The sequence below is a fragment of the Pteronotus mesoamericanus genome, unplaced genomic scaffold, assembly GCF_021234165.1.
Source record: "Pteronotus mesoamericanus isolate MK-2021 breed Mesoamerican mustached bat unplaced genomic scaffold, CSHL_Meso_final contig_78, whole genome shotgun sequence".
NCBI lineage: Eukaryota > Metazoa > Chordata > Mammalia > Chiroptera > Mormoopidae > Pteronotus > Pteronotus mesoamericanus.
The window spans coordinates 608,842-624,332 of NW_026555258.1; the positions used below are offsets into that span (position 1 = coordinate 608,842).

A 15,491-nucleotide genomic window follows, 5' to 3' on the forward strand; every position below is an offset into this window, starting at 1 on the left:
CCTCAAAGCCCATCTCCCTCTGTGTGGAGACAGACGTGTCTGTAAGGCAGGAGGGGGGAACCGAACAAAGAGATCAAGGAGAGGTGGGAAAGTTCCCCGCACGAAGACCCACACAGGCCGTTCCGATGAGGCTGGGGTGGGGGGGGGCCCTGGTGTGTCACACAGCTTCACATCATCCTGGGCCCCTGGGTGAAGGTCAGCAACCTGGGGCTGGGAGGCCTGAAGCTCTGTACCTTTAGAAGTTAGTGCCTAGGATTCTTATACTAATGTGCTGCTCACCTACAAGCTACATGTTAGGGTCAGCATTTACAGTAACAGTGTCAGAAGAACCGTAGAGTGGGTCCCATTTCCCTACTAATTCCCACCGCACACTCGTTAGAGACGGCACTCCCAGGGCAGGGGCCGATCTCACACGCAGTTTCCATGAGCAACGCCCCCGCCCCCACCTTCTGTGAAAATTCAGCTTTGGCGATACTTCAAGTGCAACTATTTCAGTAGTCGTCTTGCGTTAGGCGGGGGGGGTGGCTAGGGCGGTAACATGAAGATCTCTGTTGATGGGACCATCCTGCCTCTTGAGCGCAGAGCGGACACAGGACACGCAGCTGGGAGGAGCGACCAAGTCCCCTGCCGTGGCCGGGCGTGGCGGTGCCCTGGAATCACACAGGCTACAGACATGGCGGGGAATGGTGAAGGGTGCCAGGCGCCTCTGTGCTGCTTGAAATTTTATATGAAGATACAATTACTTGAAAATGTTTTTTAAAAAAGTGAGCCGTTTCAAGTTTGCCCAGCAAACCACGTAGAAAAGAGATGGCCCCGTGTTCCAGTTCTGGCAGCGAGGAACGCTCTGGGCAGGACCCTGGAGTGGGGTCCCCCGCCCCAGGCAGGCCCGCCTCTGCCCTAGGCCCCCCGGCTCGCCAGTGGAGGAGCAGCTCCTGGGGCACACAGTCTGGTTTCGAGGTTTATGAGGAACCGGGAGACCGGGGCACGGCTGGGACTCTGCCATCACGCTCGGGTTGGGATGCACGGATGCAGGCAGGGTCCTCCCCAAGCCCCTGGAGGGATCAGTGGCACCTGAGCCCACCATCCTGGTAGCACCCTTGCCCTGGGGAAACCAGGGGGTTCCCTGCAGGCTGTGGGTGGCAGCGGAGGGGAGGGGCAGGGGACCCGGTTTAGCCCCGGGCCGCACTGTACGCTGGTCTTCGCGTCAGCAGGGAGGTAGATGCCCCCGTGCTATGTCCAGAGGAACAGGAGGCGCTGGGACCCAGAGCCGCAAAGCCAGGACAAGAGGTCAGGGATAGCTGGCTTCCCCGAGCCCGGGCCAGGCTGCAGGGCGCACGGAGGGGCCATGGCCCCAAGTGCGGAGGCTGCGCCCTTGCCTGCCACGGAGCAGGGAGGAGAGGGAGCACCAAGATCAGAGCCACCACAGGCTCATCTAGTTCCATTCCAGGCTCATGACACGAGGCCGGGCCGCTGGTCCCAGGATGCCTGGGGAAAGCCCCCACAGCTCAGCCGCCCACACAGGCCACAGGCGGGGAAGCAGGGCGGCGGGGCTGCAGCCCTCCGGAGCGCGAGGGGGGTCCGCGGGGTGCGGGCCGTGCTTTCCCCGCCAGTGCGGCCGTCCCTTCGCGTGCCAAGCCGGGCCCCTTCTGCATTTGGCCTCGGCTGGCAGGCTGGGCTGTGACCCCAGCCTCACCAAGTCGCTGGCTCAGCTGCCGGGAAGAGGGCACGGCGCCCCCTGCTCTCGCTGGCCTGCACACCTGCAGAGAAGCTGGGCGTGGCCAGGGCTCCCCCGGGTCCGGTCCGGTCCGGTCCGGTCCGGAGTCCCTCACCGGCCCACGGCCACGGCGAGACAGGAGCTGCAGAGCCCTCGCTGGCTCCCAGGAGAAGTGGGGTCACTTGTGTCTTCGGGGACTGGTGACGGAGCAGGTCCCGCTCTTGCGGAGGAAACCAGGGCTCCCCCTCCTATGTTCCAGGGCGCAGAAGGACGCAGCCGCCCGCTTGCCTGCCCGGAGCCGCGGGGCAGGGCCACGTCCACACCCCGACGGACCCCAGGGGCCGGCGGGTCTGGGAGCCAGTCAGGGATCCAACGCCCGGACCCCATTCTTGTCCAGGATGATCGGGGACTGGAACTCCCGGCCTCGCAAGTACTCCTCCAGGCCCTAAAAACGAGTCAAGCGTCCACTTCTCGTCCCCAGGCAGGGACCCCAATTCTGCCAGGTGCTGGGGGAGGCTCCCAGGAGCACGGGTCAGATGCCACCTCGAGACCGGAGGCCAGGAGGAGCGCTCCCGGCAGGCCCAGGCCAGAGCCCACCCAGCGGGCCCACTGCTCCGTGGGCCCGCCTCGCCCTCCCCGCCCCTCCCAGGGCCTTCCAGGGACACACCCCCCCGCCCCGCCCCTGCCGTTCCCCCGCAACCTCGTGGGTCAAGTGAGGCGGAGCTGCGACCTCCCACCCAAGCCCCACGGCTCCCCAGACGGTCTTCCGCTGCTCATGCAGCCTGACCCCAGAAAAACCCCCAAGAGCCCCGGACGGCCAGGCGGCTCTCACCTCTCCAAAGCAGGACACGAGCGGCGAGATCTCGCAGACGACCGGAGGCTCTCCACTGCGGAGAGGCCAAGGGACACCCCTCGTCAGCGCCGGCTCGGCGGGTCTGGACCCCGGCCGGCGCCCGGCCCCACCCATCCCGGGGCCTAGCCCTGCCCTGGCCCTGCGGGCGGACCACCACATGCCCGGCTCCGCGCAGTCCTCGTCCCGGTGACCTCTTCCCCTGGCTCCCCAGCACCCTGAGCAAACGGCCGCCGCCCCACTGACAGGCCCCGACTTGGGCCGGAACCTGGGCCCCCCGCCCCCGCGGGCGCCCCTCGCTGGGCCTGGACCGCCAACGCAGGCAGTGGCTGTGAACAGCCGGAGGAAGGGAAACCCCACGTTCTCTTTCCCTGGCCCTGACGGCCACCCTTCACCTTCGGGGGGCGGGGGGCCCTGCAAGCCTGGAGGGGCGGAGTCCAGGGGCGGCGGCGGCCGTCTCGCGGCCGGGCCGGGCGCTGGGGCCCACGCTCACCTGGGCAGCTCCGGGGGCCGGGTGCCGTGGGCGCCCACGAAGCGGGCCCCCGCCTTCAGGGCCCAGCGGAGGTGCTGGGCCAGCAGGGCATGCCGCGCCGTGGTGGGGCTGTCCCTGCCGGCCGGGTCGGCGTTCTTCAGCGGGGAGAACTCCTCCTCCCGCAGCACCTGAAAGGCCACGAAGTTCCTGGCGAGGAGAGAGCCGGTGACCCGGCGGGCTGGCGTGCGGGCCCTGGGCCCGGGCAGGCGAGCGCAGGCCTGCGGAGGGGCAGCGGGCACTGCCTGAGGCCCCGCCCACCAAACCCGGCCCCGCAGCGAGCGCCAAACACCCTGGCCGCCCCCAGCCCACGACCCGGAAACAGCAGACAGAGGGCTCTGGAGGGGCCCCCCAAGCCCACAGCCCCGATGCTCCCTACACACCCACCCTCGGCGGGCTGCGTCCCCTGGCCCTCTCCCCGAGCTCCGCCGGCCGTCCCCCGCTCCCCGCTGCAAAGGGGCACTCCCACTGCGCCCCCAACGCAGCCGCCGCCGAACGGGAGGGACCCCTGCCACTAACTCGGCGAACTGGAACACGTCGAACACGAACTTCTCCATCTTTATCCCGTTGGGTGTCAGCGGCTTCACCAGGTTCCCCTCCTCGTCCACGTACGGCACCTTCTTCACAGCCACATGTGGCTTCAGCAGAGGCTCAAACTCCCTGGGGAGACAGAAGCCGTTCAGATGGGGCACCCGAGGAGGCCCCGCTGGACGGGGCAGGTGGGGCCGGTGGCAGACGGGCCCGAAGGGCACCGGCTGGTGGGAGCTGAGCCAGGCCTCCAGGGGGGCGAGGGCACAGGCACCGTCATCCCGGCCCCGGAGAAACGGCAACAGGGGAGGCGGAGGTGGTGCAGGGGCCGCGGGCCCGGCCCCAGGAGGAGCGGGCCGCCCCGGCCGCAGCTACTCCGGCCCCTTTAAACGCCAAGGACCCTTCTCCACCCCGACCCACCGGCCGTTGCCTCGCCACAGCCCCCATCCCCACCCCAGGTCACTGCGCACCGCGTGACCGCCCGGAGGAAGCTCCACGTGAAGAAGTGATTGCAGATGTTGCCCGCGCCGTAGAGCAGGCCCCCGTCGGGCGCGCGAAGGCTGGCGATCTCGGGGCTGATCTCGCTATACTCCACCACCTGCGGGACGCCGTCCACCTGGCACACCACGCCCACCGGCTCCTCGGGGTAGGCCTTCTCCACCACCTGCGGCCGCGACGGAGGGGCTGGGGCATCTGCGTCTGCCGGCGGCGGGGCAGACGGGCGGGGCCGGCGGGTCGAGGGTGGGGCACCGTGTCGGCGGCTGGAGGGCGCGGGGGGGGGGGGGGCTCACCTTGGCGCCACAGTCCGCGCCTTGCAACACGCAGAAGCCGATGAAGACGGGGTCCGCCAGCCGCACCAGGATGTTGTCCACACAGTACACGTGCACAAACTCGACCCCCCGGCGCTCCATGTCCTCCAGAATCTGGTGGTCCGCCAGCGCGCAGTACAGGCCCCCGTTGCCGTCTGAAGAGAAAGGGGTGCGCCCTGTGAGCACTGCAGCCGCCCGGGCCGCGCGTCCCCACCACCGGAACTGCTGGCAGCGGGAGGCCCCCCGGGGCTGGACCTCGTGCCTGAGGCACCTCTCCCGCGGTCCGAGCAGCCCTGAGGACGGAACTCAAGGCCCGGACACCGGGAGGGGCGGGCCTCTCCCAGAACCACACCCCCCCCACACCCACCGGTGGCACCTTCCGGCCCGTCCCAGAGAGCTCCCTGCGCCAGGCCAGCGCTGGGGCATACCTGGAGCCATGGCCACCTTGTCTTTCCGCTCCAGGATGGCCTTGCCATCGAAGGTCACAGCGGGCAGCATGCGCTGCTCAAACAGGACCACGTTGTCAGGGTCCAGGTGAAAGAAGCCGTGCTCCTTGAAGAACTCGGCCGTAGGCCCCAGAGTGAACTCGCTCGTCATGATGTACCTGCCAAGGGGGGCAGGCAAGGCTGAGCCCGCCTCCGGGAGCTCGGGCGGGGGCTGGCGTCGGGCCTGTCTGGGGGGCGCTGGGCTCTGTGCAGGGCTCTGCAGGGGTTGGGGTTCAGCTCTCGCTGTGGGGCAGGGCTGGGGCTACACACGGGGGGGGGGATCACTCGGGGCCGGGGTCATGCAGAGAGCACACCAGGGCACGGTGCAGCGGATCCCGTGGCGCTCCCCGGCCAGCTGCTCCACCCGCCGAATCCGCTCCGCCTGCAGCTGATACAGGGTCTTCTGGCTGGGCAGCCCCACCCGGTACATGCCCTTGGGGTAGGTCACACCCAGGCGAGTGCCCTGCCCGCCAGCCAGCAGCAGCACGGCCACCTTGTTCAGCGCGATCTGGCGGAAACCTGGGGGCAGGGGTGCCGTGAGGAGACTCCTGGGCCCACCCCTTCTCTTCAGAGCAAGGCGAGAGATTGCGCCTGGGAGAGGCTTCGGACAGCCCCCAGAAATTTCCAGGTAACAGTGCTCTCGCCTGGGCCCAGACCCCAACCAGGCCCAACCTCGCCGGGACCCTGCAGAGGTCCTGCCGATATCCTCCCAGGTTCATCCCCCACCTGGCCCCTTCGAGGGGACAGGGGGCAAAGTTGCATGTGCAAGTGTGCAAGGGGTCCCCTGCTGAAATATGCCTAGGCGCCGGCCAGCTGGGCGCGCACAAAAAGCACTCACTCTCCCGGGCGGCTGCCAGTAGTGTTTGGGGGCTCCCCACCGCAGTCGCGAACTTGTGCACGTGAGAAAAGAGGAGGCTGCACAAAGTACTAGGACAAACTAAACTTCTCCAAGCCTCGCCTCTCCTCCCACCCGGGTCTGTGGGCACGGTCCCTTCCGGCCGGGCCAGGAGCGAGCGCTCCGCTGCCGGGACCCCCGCCCCGCCCAGGCCTCCCGCCCTGCTACCTTCCTCCTCCCAGAGTCGCCGCCTCTCCGCGTCGCTCCGACTCACGCTGCCCACGCGCTCCGGGGGCAGGGGACGCAGGCGCGCGGCCAGGTCGGGCGGCGGGCCCGGGGGCTGTGCACAGGCCGCGGCCGCGCGCTGGCAGTGCTCGCGCAGCGCCTCCGGCTCCAGCGATTCCAGCTGGGCCAGCAGCGCGGCGCGCGGCCCTGGCGCCAGCTCCGCGCAGAAGCGCAGGAGGTGCTCCTGGCCCGCGCGCTGCAGCCGTGCGCGCACGTCCTGCTCCGAGGCCATGTCGCCGTCTCCGCCGCCGCCGGCCCCGTTGGCACTCGTGACTCGGGAACTCCGACCGGCGTCACGGGACCGGCAGGCGTTGCTGGCCCAAGCGCCCCGCCCCGGGCCTGCCCCCGAGCTGGGGCCTAGCTGCGGCCTCGACTCCGCCCCACCCGCACCGCCGGCTATCCGGGGGCGGAGGAGCCAGACCCCGGCGCCAGAAACTTCCGAGGCTTGGGACCGGGGCGCCTCGAGTTGGGGAACCCTTCCCCGTAGCCGGGGTGCACGAGGACTGACTTCAGTTCAAAGAGACCACCTCTGCTCGCTGCCTTGGTGGGGTGGGGGTGGGGGGTTGGTTCCCCGAGGGGCTGTTTAGAGTCTGTCCCTGCTCACAGTCACGGTTGAGCCTAACCAGGACGCTTGGCAGCTGGGTCATCGGCCTTGAAGAGGCCAGACTCACAGCTGGGCTGGGCTGGGCTGGGCTGCGGAGGATGGACCCAGGTCAGCAGTAGGGCTAGGTGTCTGGGTGTCACCAACGCCCCAGAAAGCCACCCTGCATCCTTCACAGCCCTCCTCCCCCGGCCTCGTGACCAGAACCGCTCAGGAGCGGCGCCTAGCCCTGCCTTGTTATTTTAACTACCAGGCTTTAAAATATCTTGCTGTTTGTGACTTTCCTTGTGACAAGTATGCAAGTATCTTCAGTCATTTGGGGACAGAACGTTCTTTTAGAAACTGGTCTCGTTACATCTAAAAGTCATACATGCATGTGGTTAAAAAAAAGAGGCGGTTTCAGACTCGAAATGAAAAGGGGCCTCCTCCTGCCGCGGGCTCTGCCGGGGCCTTGCACCTCCCTCTGCTCACGGAGCCGCTCGCCCGCGTGCGCGCTGCCTGGGCGCGGAGGCGGCTTCCACAGCCCCCGGCAGCCCACGGCGGCTCTGAGGGCCCGCGGGGCTTCCCTCCGAGGATGGGCGGAGGCCGGCCTCGAGGCCTTTGCCCCTGGACGGCCTCCTTCCCCAGAACGTCCCGTGACCGCCTGCTGGGCTTTGCCAGGCCTCTGCGCCCGTCCCCTCCTTGCGGAGGCCCTCCCTGGTCGCGTCCCCTCAGAGGGCACCCTGCGCCCTCCTCTGTCCCTTCCTGCCTTTCTGCACACTCTGCTGCCCGACCCCAGCACCCTGCTCAGAAGTAAACCCCTCGCGGGGCGGGGGTCGCGGCTCACGGCCCTGCCTGTCCTTGGACTTGGGCCCAACACGCAGGAGGCGGGCGCTCGAGTTTTCTGAAGGGGGGGGCGCGGCGAGGGCTGGGCCCCAAGCCCGGCACGGCGCCTGGGCCCCAGCGAGCGTCCTGGGAGCACTTGCCGAACAGACGGACGAACGAATGAGCAAGTGAGCGAATGGGTGAGTGAGCGAATGGGTGAGCGACGCGTCCGGTCCAATACTTCCTGGCCGTCGAAGGGCAGCTTGCGGCAGATGCTGCAGGGAGAGGCGTGTGTGGGAGGCGGGGACCAGCAGAGCGGCCCCCACACCCAGGACAGAGTCCATGGGAACTCTCTTCGCCCCTGCCCTTTGCCCTGGAAGGCGGGTGTCAGAACGCGAAGTCGGGGCTGCCTGGGTCAGGGCAAACCCCGCATCCTGCCTCCAGGTGGGAGCGGGCCTGTGGTCACACAGGTTTGGACAGCCGGGACCGTGTCTCCAGAGGCACCTGCAGAACCAGGAGAAAAGGAATAGGCCCCGCCGGCAGAAGGGCTGCAGACAGGCAGCGCGTGCCAGCGAGGCACCTGCCAAAGGCACGCTGTGGCCCCGGAGACACCGTCCCTTTGTCTGAGGACCTCATCAAAGGGTTCAGGGGAGCAGGGCCCAGGGCCCTGTCGCCCTGCCCACCTGCAGGACGCGCCAGGCTGGCACAGCGAGAATGTAGTTACGACCAGGATGGGTGCCTCCAAAAGTCCAGGGTCCGCAGGGGACCCGCCTGGCCGGGGGCTCTGAGTGGCCCCCTCAGGCAACAGCAAAGGGGAAAGCCGTGAAGTTAGAGAAGTGCTGGGCCCGGTTGGAAGGCTGGGGGCGGGGAATGGTCCCCACCCCGCGCTGGCACCCATTCCAGTTTCTTCTGTACCTTCCTCCAGAGCCTTGACCTCGAGGAACCTCGCGGCCAGAGGTCAGTGGGGCTGCCGTCCGCACCCCTCGGCACGGCGAGCTCGGGCTCGGGCCCCAGCCTGGCCAGGCCTCTGCTGGCCGCACCGTCTGGAGCTGCGGCGGCCTCGCCTGCTGCTGGTTGCTGGTCGCTGGCCCCCTCACCTGCACCAACCCCGCAGAGCTGTCCCCGGCCCTCGCTCTGGCCCGGCGTCCCACGCAAGGGTGACGTTTCTGCCGTGCCCTCCAGGATGAGGTTTCCCCTGTGCCGGCCATCCACTGAGCACCCACTGTGGGCCAGGCCTTGGGGTGGCCCCACACTGCTCCCCAAAAGCACAGGGACTCAAGGGGAGACAGCCACCTTAGCAAGGAGAAAGCAGCCCCGGGCTTCGAAGGTCAGAGCGCGGACACCTAGGCTGGCTTTCGGGGATGGGTCAGGCATCCGCGCGGAGCTCTGAAGGACGCCCCGGGATCATCCAGGAGCAGGCAGGGAGGGCCGCAGAGGGGCGCTGGGGGCAGAATAGGGGTGTAACGGGGCACAGCCAGGGCCCCCCCAAAGGGTATTTGTAACGGGGTCCCGAGATGGGGGTGTCCCAGAAAAATAGATTCTCCCCACCCCAGGGCGGGCTGCCATGGGGGATGGGAGCCTTGAGCAGGGCCGTTGAGAGTCATTCTGCATGTCAATAACAGGAAAGCTTCATTCTTCATATGCAAAGAGGGTTATTTTGCATATCACCAAAGCTAATCAGGAAGGTTTTAAAGACTTACTGCAGAATGTAACTGGGAGAGAAAGAGGAGAGACAGAGGCCTGCAGGAGGGACAAAGGGACACAGACTCTGGGGAACAGTGTGAAGGCCACGCGGGGAGAAAGAGGGGAGAAAGGACTCTGGCTCGTGGGCCGGGAGAAGGTGCCGCATGGTTATGGAGTAAGAGCCGGAGATCGCGGCGACGCAGCGGAGGGTGCTGAGGCCCGCGGGAGGCCTGCCCAGCCGAGCCTCGGACTCTGTTCTTTTCCTTCTGAGGGACGGTGACTGACTGGCCTGACTGGGCAAAGCGGGGAAGGCAGGACGGTCTGTGTGCTGGTGGTTGTTTTGAAGTTTAAGGGTGACATTTAGCCATTAATCAAACCTGTATAACTTTTGAATAAATAGTTCCTTTCCTTTTCACCAAACTCTGCCATTCAGAGCCATAATTCCAAGGGCAGCGGGCAAAGGACCCACAACCAAGGTATCCCGGGGAAGGGGGGTGTCGTTCCGTAACAGCGCCTGGGCACCACCCCCGCCCCCCACGAGTCCTTTTGTTCGGTAACAGGAGGGGGAACTGTCGGGCAAAGAGCGAGGGTGCTTCCTGCCACTCTGGCAGGTCCTGCCACCGAAGGGGAAGGCAGGAGCAGACCAGACTCCAGGGGGCTTCCCAGGTCCCTCCACAAAACATCCCCGGGTTTGATGGGTCACCCCAGGGGAGAAGTGGCCCCAGGACACTCCCTGGCCAGGGCAACGCCCTTGTAGCCTGACACACAGGCGCCAGGGCCGTGGGGCCCTGGGACCAGAGGCCCCGGCAGGCAGGCCGCCCGAGATGGGCCGGAGGGAGGCCAGCCCGGGGGCCAAGGAGAGCCCTGGGCCAGGCGTCTGGAGGGGGTGTCCGGAGACTCTTCGCTGATCTATCCCTGACAACAAACGGTCTGCCTAGCAAGCGGCAGGTGACACCTGAGAACGCTCAGTGACACAGTGCTCGTGGCGCGGGATGCCTGCGAGGACCGTGGAGGGACGCACAGGGCCAGGGCAGGGCCTGGAGGACAGGCAACGGTGCGGGCACAGCTTCCGGGGCAGCTCCCTGGCTTCAGGAGGGTCCTACCGTGCAGCCCCGAGATGGGCCCCAGGGCCCGGCAGCAGGCTGAGCCCTGGCCCCGCCCACACTGACCAGACCGGGACCGGGGCTGGCTGCAGAGAAAGGATCCAGGGGACGCAGGGCTGCCTGGCTGGCCTGAGGAGGCCGCGGGAGAGCAGCTGGAGGGGGCGGCCAGACGGAGGAAGAGGCTGGAGCCGAGGACCTGGGGGCCGAGGAGAGATGGTCACCAGATGGGGATCTGGGGACACAGGAAAAGGTGGCATTGTCCTGCAACAGGCAGGAAAGGCCAGGCTGTCCCCAGGGACCGGGGGAGGGACTAGCACCAGTGGGGACAGAGAGGCCTCTGTGAGGGGAAGCGCCCAGCTGGCTGGAGCCCACAATCCTCTTGGGGCCCGACTGTCGCAAGAGAAAGAGGCCCCAGAGTCGCTGGTGTCTGTGCCCGAGACCCTCAGCGAACAGCGCCCGGGAGAGCTAGAGGGGAAAACTGGGTCCCTAGAGAGGGTGTGCTCCCTAGCCTTATCCCAAGAGGCCACCTGGGGACAGGTTTTGCATTGGGCGCCAGGCCCCGCCCCTCGGAGGGGTTGGGGGGGCAGCCAATCCGGGAGAGGTCTGAGCCGCGGCGAGAGGTTTGGTGTGGTGGGGGTGGGGAGCAGAAGAGGGTCCCCTCGGGTGTCCCTCCCTGACTCCGTGAGGCTGGGAGGGAGAAGGAGCGGGCGGACTCCGCCCCGCCAGCAATGGGCCTCCGCGCGTCCCCGGCCCCCCCCCACCCCCTGCAAGGCGGCGGGAGCACCCGCGGCGCCGACCTTTCAGCCGGAAAATCAAACCAGGCTGGTGGCCTCTCGCCCAATCAGGGAGAAGACGGGCCAGCCTTGGCCAATGGCCGCCGCGAATGCTAATAAGCACTGACGCCACGCGGAGGCTCATTCAAAAAGTAGCAGCTATTGTCGCCACGGGGTTCGTGCGCCGGCCCGGGCCGGCCCGGCCGTCGAGCTGCGGGGGGCTACGGATCCCGGGCACACGCGGGGACTCGGCCTGGGGCGGGCCCAGGTCGGAGCCCGCCCGGCGGGCCCATGGCCGGAGCTGCGATGGCCGAGCCGGGCCGCCCGCCGCCCGCCGCGCCCCCCGAGCCCAGCACCGAGGGGCTGCCGCGCGCCTTCCTGCAGAGCCTGCGCACCCTCTTTGATATCCTGGACGACCGGCGGCGCGGCTACGTGCACCTGCGCGAGATCGAGTCCCGCTGGCAGGGCGCCGACGCGAGCGAGCTGCCCCACGGCGTGCTCGAGGGCCTGCGCCAGGTGGCCCCGGCCAGCGGCTACCTGACCTTCGAGCGCTTCGTAGCCGGCCTGCGCACCTCGCTGTTGAGCGCCGACGGAGGCCCGCGGGGCCCGGCGCGCGCCCCGGCCCGGGGAGGCGGCTCCGCGCGCCCGGAGGGCCAGCCTCCTCCGCCCCCGCAGCGCCTGGTGTTCGCGCCCGCGGACGAGCCGCGGACGGTCCTGGAGAGGAAGCCCCTGCCACTGGGCGCGCGCCCCCCGGCGGCTGTCCCCGGCGGCACGGCCCGGAGCCTAGAAAAGTTGTGCGGCCCGGCGGAGGCGGCGCCCGGCCTCGCGGAGCCCGAACGGCCGCAGGGCGCAGCATTGGAGCGGAGCCTAAGCGCGGACGCTGGTGAGTGCGAGGCAGCTCACTTCGTAGCTCCCCACCCCGGCCTGCTCCTGAGGCCAGAGCCTGGGAAGTGCGGCCCGTGCATCGCCCGCCGGGGGCCCGGGGCGGGAACTCTTCCTGGGTGCCAGAGCCTGGAAGGGGAAGGGGCTTCCTACCTGTCCCTGTGTGCTCAGGGGCTAGGAGGCAGGCCAGCCCTTCCCCCACCCCAGTGCGAGACCCACGGGGCCGGGGAACTGACTCCACAAACCACACCTGGGACACCTTCCGGGTGTGACGGGGCTCTTCACCTCAGACACCTGCTCTGCACCTGGGGGCACCTGAGCGCTTGGTTTTCATCGCTGGTGACTGCTTAGGGCCCAGGGCTGTCCAACCTTTGGGCGTCTCTGCACCACAGTGGAAGAAGAAAAGTTGTCTTGGGCCATGCATTACGTATGTTGCAACACGTAATCACAAAGAAACCTCATCATATTTTAAGTAGATTTACCATTTTGCGTTGGCCCCGTTCACAGCCATCCTGGGCTGCGTGGGGCTGCCGGCCGCGGGCCGGACACCCCAGGCTTAGGCGGGGGCGTTTCCCTCTAGTGCGGAGGAGAGGGCCTCCTTGGCTGTGAGGGAGACCACTTTGCCTTCTTGGGTCCTTCTCAGTCTGACTGCTGGGCCGGGAGGCTTGGGCCCCCTGCCCCCACTGAGGTGAAGACCGGCGGGGGCTGCTGCCGGAGGACCTGGCCTGGTTGCCAGAGGTGCACAGACCTTGGAGGGGGCTGGGGATGGCTAGCAGGCTCCGTGCTTGGCTTCTGGTCCAGTGGGCAGGGACAGAGACGGCTGAATGCCCCCAAGCCTGCCCTGGGAGTCGGACCCGCGTGATGGCAGCCGCAGAGCCTTCCCCCGGGGCGGCTTCCAGCCTTTTCGGCACTGCTTTCTGCTTGCCAGCCTCCCTGGACCCCGGCCCCAGCCTCTGCCATCCTCCCCAGCCCCTGTCTCTGCCTCCTGGCCACCCAGCCAGACAGCTAGGGCGCTGTTATGGGGGGACCTGGGCACTACCTGAGGACTTAATAGCGTAGACCAGGCCCAGGTGTTCTGGGGTGTCTCTCCGCCTCCCAGCCTCCCCTGCCTGTAGCTCCTCTGCCACACAGCAGTGCAGGCTGGGACGTGAACTCTGTGCCTGTTCAGGGCCTGTCTGCCAGGGCGGCCGGAAGCCCGCAGCGCACCTGTGCCGGCCCCGGCTGCATCCCTGCTGGGCGCACCTGCACCCCCTACTTGACCCCTGAAGCTGAGCCTGGTGTGGTGGGTGGGGCTAGAGAGCAAGGGAGGGGGCCCTCCACACCTGCACCCCTGGCCTCCCCTCCTGGGAGGCCCTGCACACGCTTCCCCCTCCTCCAAGGAGCCGGCTGGCCCTCCGGGAGGCTCTCACAGGCAGGCCGGGCTTCTTGGCTGCAGGTGGACGCATGAGCTGCAAGCTCCTGCCACCTGCCTGGCGCACTGCGTCTGCGACAGGCGGAGGGCCAGCCGGCTGCCATCCCTGCCTGGGGCAGGCTAGGTCTCTGCCGCCCCTGCCCCCATATGCTGGTTGCACGAGCTCACCCGTGAGGCCAGCTACAGAGAGGGGCGGGGAGGCCAGAGCCCCCGTCTCACTCAGTACCCCAGCCTTTGAGGCCAGACGTGGGCACGGGGTGCAGAGGCAAGTGGGTAAGCCCATGCTCTTAGGGAGCGCGCGCCTGCCCACGCGTGTGTGTGCATGTGCGGCATGTGCAGATGTGCAGCTACTGGCCCAGGCAGGTGCGAGCGGAGCTGGTGGGAGTCAAGCAGGGACCAGACCCCAGGCAGGCCCAGCGGGGAGGGAAGGGCTGGGCTGGTCAGCTGCCGGGGACCCCGGAGGCCTGCGGGCCCGGCCTGGGCTTGGCTTTGCTGGGGGTGGCGGGAGTGTGGTTGCGGAGGGCCCGGGAAGCCAGCTGCGCGGGCTGAGCTCGACCGGACAGGCCTGGAGGTGAGCCAGGCCCGCGCCTCTGCTGCAGGTGCAGTGGCCTGCAGGGCCTGGGAGCTAGGCATGGGGGAGGCCCGGCGGGGCCCCCGGGCCCGGGGCGAACGGCGGAGACGCACCATCGCCCATGGAGTGGACTGCGAGCTGGTGAGAAGGGGCCGGGGCTCTGGGGCTCTCTCTGTCTTGCCCGGGATTGGACTCAGCCTCCGCGCTTGGCCTCCTGGACCGCCCCCCTGCCGGGAGGGGGGGGCAGCCAGTCCTGGGGGGTGGCCTGCGACAGGAATGGGGGTCAGTTCTAAACACCTCTCCCCACCGGGGCTGGAGTGCACTTGAGGGACAGAACAGCCCCGGGTCAGGTCAGGAAGCCCTTGGGGAGGCAGCAGCTGCGGCAGCGGGCTTGCCCCCCGCCCCCCGGCCCCGCCCCCCGCCGGAAGTGCCCCTGCCCAGCCTGCTACCCGGGGCTCCCCTCTGCTCAGCGGCCCAGCTCCCGTGTTCCCTGGGGGCGCCTGTGTCCCTGGGCTGAGAGGTGGGCCCCCCTGAGGAGGAGCAGGGCTCTGCGCCACCCCCCCCCCCACCGCCCCCGTGCGGAGGCGAGTGCGGGCTCACGCACAGGTGCGCCCGTGGGTAGGTGCGTGCAGGCCCACGCCGTGCGTGTGCTCACTGGCGCGTGTGCGTCCCCACGTGCGGCAGCTGAAGCAGATGGCGGAGCTGGAGCAGGAGAAGGAGGTGCTGCTGCAGGGCCTGCAGATGATGGCTCGGGGCCGCGACTGGTACCAGCAGCAGCTGCAGCGCGTGCAGGAGCGCCAGCGCCGCCTGGGCCAGAGCAGGGCCAGCGCCGTGAGTGACGCCGCCGGCCCGGGCAGCGGCCCGCCCCCGCCCCGCCCTGCCCCGCCGGCCCGCCCACTCCCTGCACCCCATCCCAGCAGGGGCGGGACGGCCCCTCTCTGGGGAGCGGCGGCCATCCCTCCACCCGGGCTGCTGGGACCCCCGCTAGGCATGGCGGCTCCCCGGGCCGGCCCTGCTTTGTGACCTGCCCTTCCCTGCTTCCTCCCAGGACTTTGGGGCTGAGGGGAGCCCCCGCCTGCTGGGGCGACTGCTGCCCAAGGTGCAGGAGGTGGCTCGGTGCCTGGGGGAGCTGCTGGCGGCAGCCTGCGCCAGCACGGTGAGTGCCCCCCGGGCCCCCTGGGCCCCGTCCCGGAGGTCCAGCCAGAGGCGCCAGACTCTGCCTGACTCTGGCCTCCTGTAGGCTCCGCCCTCGTCCTCCTCAGGGGTCCCAGGCCCCTCACCAGCCTCCACCTCGCCCCCCGCGCCCGGCTGGCAGCAGCAGACCATCCTGATGCTGAAGGAGCAGAACCGGCTCCTCACCCAGGTGAGGTGCGGGAGGGCCGGGGGGGGGTCGGGGGGGTCGGGGGTGGTGCGGCAGCCTGGCCGGCCCTGACTGCCCGCCACCTGCTAGGAGGTGACCGACAAGAGCGAGCGGATCACCCAGCTGGAGCAGGAGAAGTCCGCCCTCATCAAGCAGCTGTTTGAGGCCCGGGCCCTCAGCCAGCAGGACGCGGGGCCTCTGGACTCCACCTTCATCTAGCGGCCACCGGCACGGCTGTGGGCCTCCTGGCCGGACACTGGCCTCACCA

General features: G+C 68.7%; 2 protein-coding genes across 2 annotated transcripts; one reads left to right on the top strand and one right to left on the bottom strand.

Annotated features, from left to right (window-relative positions):
- Window positions 1–1,852: 1,852 nt before the first annotated feature.
- On the bottom strand, window positions 1,853–6,288 carry UAP1L1 (UDP-N-acetylglucosamine pyrophosphorylase 1 like 1). Its single transcript, XM_054584763.1, has 9 exons — window positions 5,979–6,288; window positions 5,230–5,434; window positions 4,859–5,034; window positions 4,413–4,585; window positions 4,092–4,285; window positions 3,613–3,753; window positions 3,058–3,243; window positions 2,547–2,601; window positions 1,853–2,159 (listed from the first exon to the last, which is right to left on the bottom strand). Exons 1-9 carry the CDS (start codon window positions 6,265–6,267, stop codon window positions 2,076–2,078), a joined length of 1,503 nt encoding a protein of 500 aa, XP_054440738.1. The 5' UTR covers window positions 6,268–6,288; the 3' UTR covers window positions 1,853–2,075.
- Window positions 6,289–11,290: 5,002 nt separating this feature from the next.
- Window positions 11,291–15,491, top strand: SAPCD2 (suppressor APC domain containing 2). Its single transcript, XM_054584764.1, has 6 exons — window positions 11,291–11,882; window positions 13,892–14,004; window positions 14,548–14,694; window positions 14,912–15,019; window positions 15,104–15,226; window positions 15,314–15,491. Exons 1-6 carry the CDS (start codon window positions 11,291–11,293, stop codon window positions 15,440–15,442), a joined length of 1,212 nt encoding a protein of 403 aa, XP_054440739.1. The 3' UTR covers window positions 15,443–15,491.